This window comes from Buceros rhinoceros, unplaced genomic scaffold (genome assembly GCF_000710305.1).
Source record: "Buceros rhinoceros silvestris isolate BGI_N320 unplaced genomic scaffold, ASM71030v1 scaffold11948, whole genome shotgun sequence".
NCBI classification, from domain to species: Eukaryota; Metazoa; Chordata; class Aves; order Bucerotiformes; family Bucerotidae; genus Buceros; species Buceros rhinoceros.
In genome coordinates, this window is record NW_010425203.1 from 32,559 (window position 1) to 39,022 (window position 6,464).

Sequence of the window (6,464 nt, forward strand, 5' to 3'; positions counted from 1 at the left end):
CCACCCCAAAAAACACCCACCCCTCCCCTCCCCCCCAACCAAGATATCTTACAAGATATTAAAAAAATAGAGTCCCTCTCATGTACCTTAAATTTTCTGAACTGAATTCTGACTCCAGGAATTTGAGAAACTGCTCCCTTCCCACAGGATCTTTCAAAGCTTCATCCATGCCAAACCCCCATCGTTTCACCCTCTGCTGTCCTGGCTCTTTGCTACAGAAGAAAAAACAACATAACCCGCAATCAGCAGTGTTTCAGTATTCTAATACTCTGTGCTCATAATTTAGATCAAGTCCTAACCACAGAGTTCTCACCTTCCAGATTGCTCATATCTGTGCAATGGTCAGAGATAGGCAACCAGGATTTAGTACTTACACAGGACGAAGGTAATGCATTTACACAGAAGAATAAGGGCTTCCAACTAGAAAATGTTACCAGATTTTAAAAGGTGTCCTTTTTCCCCCACACTGGAACCCTGGAAACTGGTTAGTGTAACTTTTTACACAGATTTATTAAGCCATAGCTCTTCCCATCTTATGAAATTATAAAGCTGGAACGACCAAAAGGATACTGCATTGCCCTTCTGCGTCAGTGTCTTCCTGCAATCTTCACACTTCAGGAAAAGTCTGTTATGCCCCCTTACTCCAAAAGAAATAAAAAAATATATATACCTTGCCTCCAGTTCCCAGAAAGTGGTGTCATCTGATATCCAAGGGTTTGAGGGATCAGGGGGCACAAGAAAAGGATCATATTCCAAATACTGCTCTGTGTAAGCTAATAGACTAGGGAAAAAAAAGCACGAAATATCGTCATGTCAGGAGGTGAGGAAACCTGATCAGGTAACCCCAGTAAACAAGCTAGCTTGCATCAGCTGAACCATGGTAACCAGCTATGCACACACTCAGAAGTCAGCTACAAGCTCAGGGTAAAATGGATTTGCTCAAGCCTTTTAAAAGTGGTCCCTTGAAGAAGGACAGGTGTCTCAGGTCTTATCAAGAGCTGAAATAAAATAAACTACAAACTTCCCTGATACTTCCACCTAGGTTGTTTTAGGGCTCCTTTAGGCACTAATTAAATCCAGCAACCTCTTCCATGCACAGTTGCTTTCATAAAGGAACATGTTTCATACCCCTATGCTTTTAATTATCAGTTACTTTAAAATCTGTTCTAAAACAGTGCATGCTATCCAGGTCATATTTATTTGCCCTTCAGCTGCTAGGACACTTTTTTTCCTCTTTTAAATACAATTAATATTTTTATTATTTTCTAATCAAATTGCTCTCCTTCCAAGTTTATTTGTTTCCAAAAAACCCATTTTTTTCCCCCAAATTCTTCAGTATTCAGAATTGGTCAGACTCAGTTGAACACACTAAAACCTGCTGGTATTCTGGTAATTTACATCTCCTATGCCCTTATTCCCACTTTCTGTTTCCTTTTGCCTCACAATTATTGAAAAATTATTCTCAAGTGAAGCCAAATATTCTTTCTTTTCATTCCTATTTGTATTCCATTTTCACTGCTCAGCAAACATAAATTCTTAACCTCATTGTTCTCATTGTCAATATATATTGATGTTCATATGTGTATGCATATACACACACATATATAAGTAGACAAACATGCACGAACATATATGAAAGGATGAAGAACCATTTGTATTTGGCTTAATTTCCTTTACTTCATGCAGCTCAATTTTCTGCAATTTTCACTATCTCTGTATTTGATTTGTAAGGAAGAGCATTCCTTTTCTCTATCTCTATTCTGTTCAAGTTGTAGTTACTCTTTCCAAAGGCTTTTTGTTTTATTTGCTTTCTAGCCCCTTCCTGACAGATTTTGGTCTTATTTGGAGACAGATTTCTACTAGTGTTACATCCTCTGACTGAACTCACTTTGTTCAAGCACCAAGCTCCTCACCCAGCCAGCTCTGCCTATCAGTTCCTTACTTTATCAGTGACTGCCCTTTTGAAATATTAAAACAATAACCCCAGTCCTATTTTCATTTAGCCTCCCTGCCAATGCAAGGTGAAACTTGTGACCCCTTGGTCACTCTTTCAGTAACTCTTGGGTTTATCAGAAATGTATTATGGAATATGTGGGCTATCTTTTATTTACCAATAAAAGACCTTCCTACCTCCCACTTAAACTCTCATCAGTTCTATCTGTGACACCTAAGCTCCCTTGTCTCTCTCTTTGAAGCTATTTCATATTGACATTTTCTCAATAGTTATCAGTCTAACTGAAAAACCAAAAGACGTGACGATATACATACCTCTCTGCAACTTTTGACATTTTTAATCTATGTCTGTCTAATTGCATTTGCCAGTGCTTAATCTGCAAGAAAGGAAGACAAAGACTATTATGAGTAATTCATGAACAATTCTGTAATTTACCAATAATTCTATTCCCATAACTTGTATATTAGGGCTGTAATTTAACCTTAATTTATCGTAGGACACGGAAAAGAATGAGTTAAAACAACACTGCACCAGCAATGTAGTTCTAAACTAAAGAGAAGTTTCCATCAAAGAGAAAAATATGGTACAGAGACAAAAAAAGGACCCAATACAACATTTTCCCTAAAGGTTCATCAACAGAAATCCAATTAGGTTTTTTTTTTTAGAATTTTGAAGAGAACTAGTAATTCTTCAGGCAGTTACCTTCTCACAATTCTAACACTTCAGGAAAGATAAATGAAGCATTAACAGTAGATAAATATGTGAACACATATGTGCATACAAGGAGATGTAAGTATACCCCCAACCCCCAAATCAGTGTTGAAAGTAAAAGAACGCCCAAGGGGCTAATGGGCTTAGCTATGCCAAGAACCTGGTAACTGGCCTGCTACTAACTCTTTAATGCAACATACAAAAAATGTCACGTTTGGCCCCTAGTTTTAACAGAAGTTACATACCTAAATCGATATATTCTGAAACAAAGAAAAGGTTTACTAAACATCTGCTAGATCTGTTCTGAAGAACTTCCCAGTTACAGTAATTTTTGGTTTACTACCTACTTCCCTAAAAAGTTCTTTTAAAAGTACATGTTTGTAGCTATTTTTCAAACCTCTTGGTGTAGCTCATCTTCTGTGGGTGGCTTAGTCTCTGGTACTGGTGTGTGGGTGGGGCTGTGACTTCGAATGTCGTTTTGTAAGCCATAGACAGACTATGCAAAAAATATTGAACAACGATAGTTACTTTCAGACAATGCCTTCTACAGATACCCATAGTAACTGATGTTTTAGTGGAGCGTGTTCAAGTTCGCCAAGTTGATCTTTTTCTTAGAAACTGCAAATATTCATGCACTCAGATAAAATTATGCTTCTATACCGTGGTGTAAAACAAAGACTCCCAAACCCCCACAAGTTCATAATGCCATAGAACACAGGATCTATCACACATCTCTACAGTAACAGCATACGTGGAGGATGACACTGAAAGGCAGCTGTTACAGTAAGTGGAGATGACTGATAGGAAAAGAAGAAACAGTATTGTGAAAGGTGGACTATCACAATGCCTCACCTGGATGACTCCCAGATTTGCAATTACTTGCTTGTAAAATACACTAACCTAGGGCTTTCAGTACCGTAAATAAACTAAGCTAAATCCTCTTTCCTTTTTAACCCATAGTTTTCTATGAGTTGACATAAAAATACACCTCAAAGGAAGTACTTTAAGTTGGAGTCAATCTACATTTTTATGATAGGAAGGATTTGAAAGAAGGTGTTGTTTCAATCCACCTAGACATCCCTAGAGAACTTACACTGTTTATGTTTGAGGCTAATTTCCTCCACAATTTCTGGCCATCCATTTTGGGCATAATTGTAAACCAGAGACACTATTTTCATTAAGACCCATGCAAGAAGAACTGCTGTTATAGTTTACAGTGCATTTTTAATTTGTTTTCCTTAATTACGGAAAGAAACATTTTAACATGCTTTATTCAATCTACTAAACAACATGAATAAAGGCTGCAAAATTTAAATTTATTTTCATATTCTCTGTGTATTTCTCCAAAGTCTGTCTTATGTGATAGAATTTACTTAGTCTTAGCAAATTTGTTAATACTAATTAATTTAAAAACTTATGAAATAACATACATTCATGTATTTGTTCTCTGCATCTGTAAGAAAAAATTGTTTTAAGACACCATGGAACTTCATGCTATAAATTACCTGCAGCTCCTGTTTTTGATACAATAACAGTACTTACCTTTCTTGTTTTATGTGGATTTCTCATTCTTGAAGATTTTTTAATATCCACTTCAGTAGTGTTTACACATCCAGGCTATTACAAGAAAAAGAAAGGAAAGCACAAGGGTAAAATCTGCGAAGGAACTCCATACTATTTTCATTGAGATACTCCTCTTCAGCTTGTAAGGCTAAGAAAATAAATAGCCAGAGGCATACAGCAACTTCATGTCCTTCTGCGATAGTCCCTAAAACCTAGATAACGAATAATCTAAGGAAAAAAACGCAAGACCATTTTGTCTGGCTTATTATAATAGAGAATCTAGTTCTATTCAGCCTTGTTTGCTGGACCCTATGATGGTTTTTAGGACAAGTTTTACTCTGTATCTTTATGCTGAAAGTATTGAAAGCAATGCGCAGAAGAGCAGAAAATATGCATATTATAAGATATGCTTGCACCACAGACAGGTACTAATTAAAATTAAATTGCTATTGGCAGTATTTGGGAATTTTGAAGACAACATGCTCATGACATCACGAATTTGATATAAAATAAACGGTCAAGATAACAGAAACAAATTGTATGTTTCTGCTTTGATTTTGCCAAGGAAGCCATACAGTGTGCATTTTAGGTATCCCGCTAAGAAGCATCGTTGACCATTATGAGAAAAAATAAATAGAATTGTGCAATACCCACCTCAGGTGTGAACCTCAAGCTCCTTTTAGGAGCATATGGTCTTGGGTCACTTTTTTAAAGATGATTAAAAAAAAAAAAAGATGAAAAAAAATTGTGCCAAAAAGGGATTTGTTTCTTTGGCAAAGAAAAGGAAAAGAAAAAAAAAAAAACCAAACACCCAACACACCAGGCTGCAGCAGCCTAACCATAAGACCAGCGGTCTAAACAGAATGACTCTTGACACATCCAATTTGGCCTTCAAAGATTCATTTTCACAACTCTGTAGTATTCCAAAGGGCACAAGTCCTCTAATTTCTCCTAATTGATCTTCCTTTGACACTTCCCTCTAAAGAGGAACCCTGCGCAGAAATCTGTTCTTTACCCATGGCTGGAAACCACTAATAATAAGCGTTACGCTCTCAGGTGAGTTTTACGTATCGTTTTTAGAGCGATTCCGTTTGCCACTGAGAGTGGGAAGTACAAAATCTGCTTTCTAGCAGGAGCAGATTTTTAGGGAAAGTAGGTGGGGTTTTTTTAATGGGAGTAGCTAGATGTAGCATTTAATTGCCAGACAACCAAACTGGACTTATTATCACATTAATGATATGTCTTCTTATCATAGTGTAAAATGCTTGACGTGGCTGTAAATTTCCACAGACAAAAATTTTAAACGTTACTTATATAGACAGAGCCAAGAAAGAAATATATTTCATTAAACAGGCCAATGGTACTCTGCCTCTGGAAAAAAAAAAATTTATCCAGTATGATTTTTAAAATAATAAAAAAGTTTCAAATAAGTTTTAAAGTAATATATTAATGTGTGTTTGATCATATTGCATTTGCAATAGAAATAGTTCCTCATCACTAGGAATAAAAATAGGCACTTAGATGTTGTTCTCCAGACTGCATCTGACATGCCTGTTGAGCTAGATTTGAGAAGATACACTTTGTGCTTGTGAACAAAAATGGTAGTTTTTAAACTGGGAATAACTTGTAACTCTCAAAGACAATGGCAGGTTCAAAAGCAAAAAATTCTTCACGATGGTCAATTTAAAGGCAGAAAACAATTTCACAGGGCAGTATACTGAGAGATAAAGTTCAAAAGAAAACAATGCATCTGCTTTAGGGTTATGGCAGCTACTGTCAGTGAAGAAGACATGGGTTTTTATCAGTATCTACAGCCCTTGGATGCAACCATTTGAATAGCGGACACACTTACATAAAGCACAAACTGTTACTTGGTTTTAGTTATGGTTTGTTAAAAGCATGTCCTAAAAATGAAGAGGTAAAAAAAAAAAAGACAAAAAAAAGACATAAACCTCATCTGAGACATCTTATTTTCAAAGATTTCAAGTCCACCAACAGTAAACTGGTCTGAACAGATCTAGCACCTTGCCCAGATAACTTGCATCCCAGAGCTGTGGAGACTGATGTGAGGGACACAAGAAATTCTGGGAGATTTTTAGGAATGAAACAAGGGCAAAGCTTTTGCTGGTTGGAGGGAGACCCAATCCAGTACTGACCTTCTACAGCACCTAGTGGATTCTTACTGACACCTGGCTGTTTAAAACCTCTCCTGCTGAAGGAAAGCTGCTGTGGCACG

General features: G+C 36.7%; 1 protein-coding gene across 1 annotated transcript in view; it reads right to left on the bottom strand.

Moving 5' to 3' along the window:
* Positions 1–6,464, bottom strand: part of RGS7 (regulator of G-protein signaling 7) — an 85,898-nt gene that overhangs the window by 23,224 nt on the left and 56,210 nt on the right. Inside the window, exons 7-11 of the mRNA XM_010141059.1 lie at positions 4,208–4,282; positions 3,063–3,161; positions 2,269–2,330; positions 671–781; positions 87–212 (exon numbers count right to left, since the gene is read on the bottom strand). Of these exons, the coding sequence (XP_010139361.1) occupies positions 87–212; positions 671–781; positions 2,269–2,330; positions 3,063–3,161; positions 4,208–4,282 (473 nt within the window). The remainder of the gene's footprint in view (positions 1–86; positions 213–670; positions 782–2,268; positions 2,331–3,062; positions 3,162–4,207; positions 4,283–6,464) is intronic.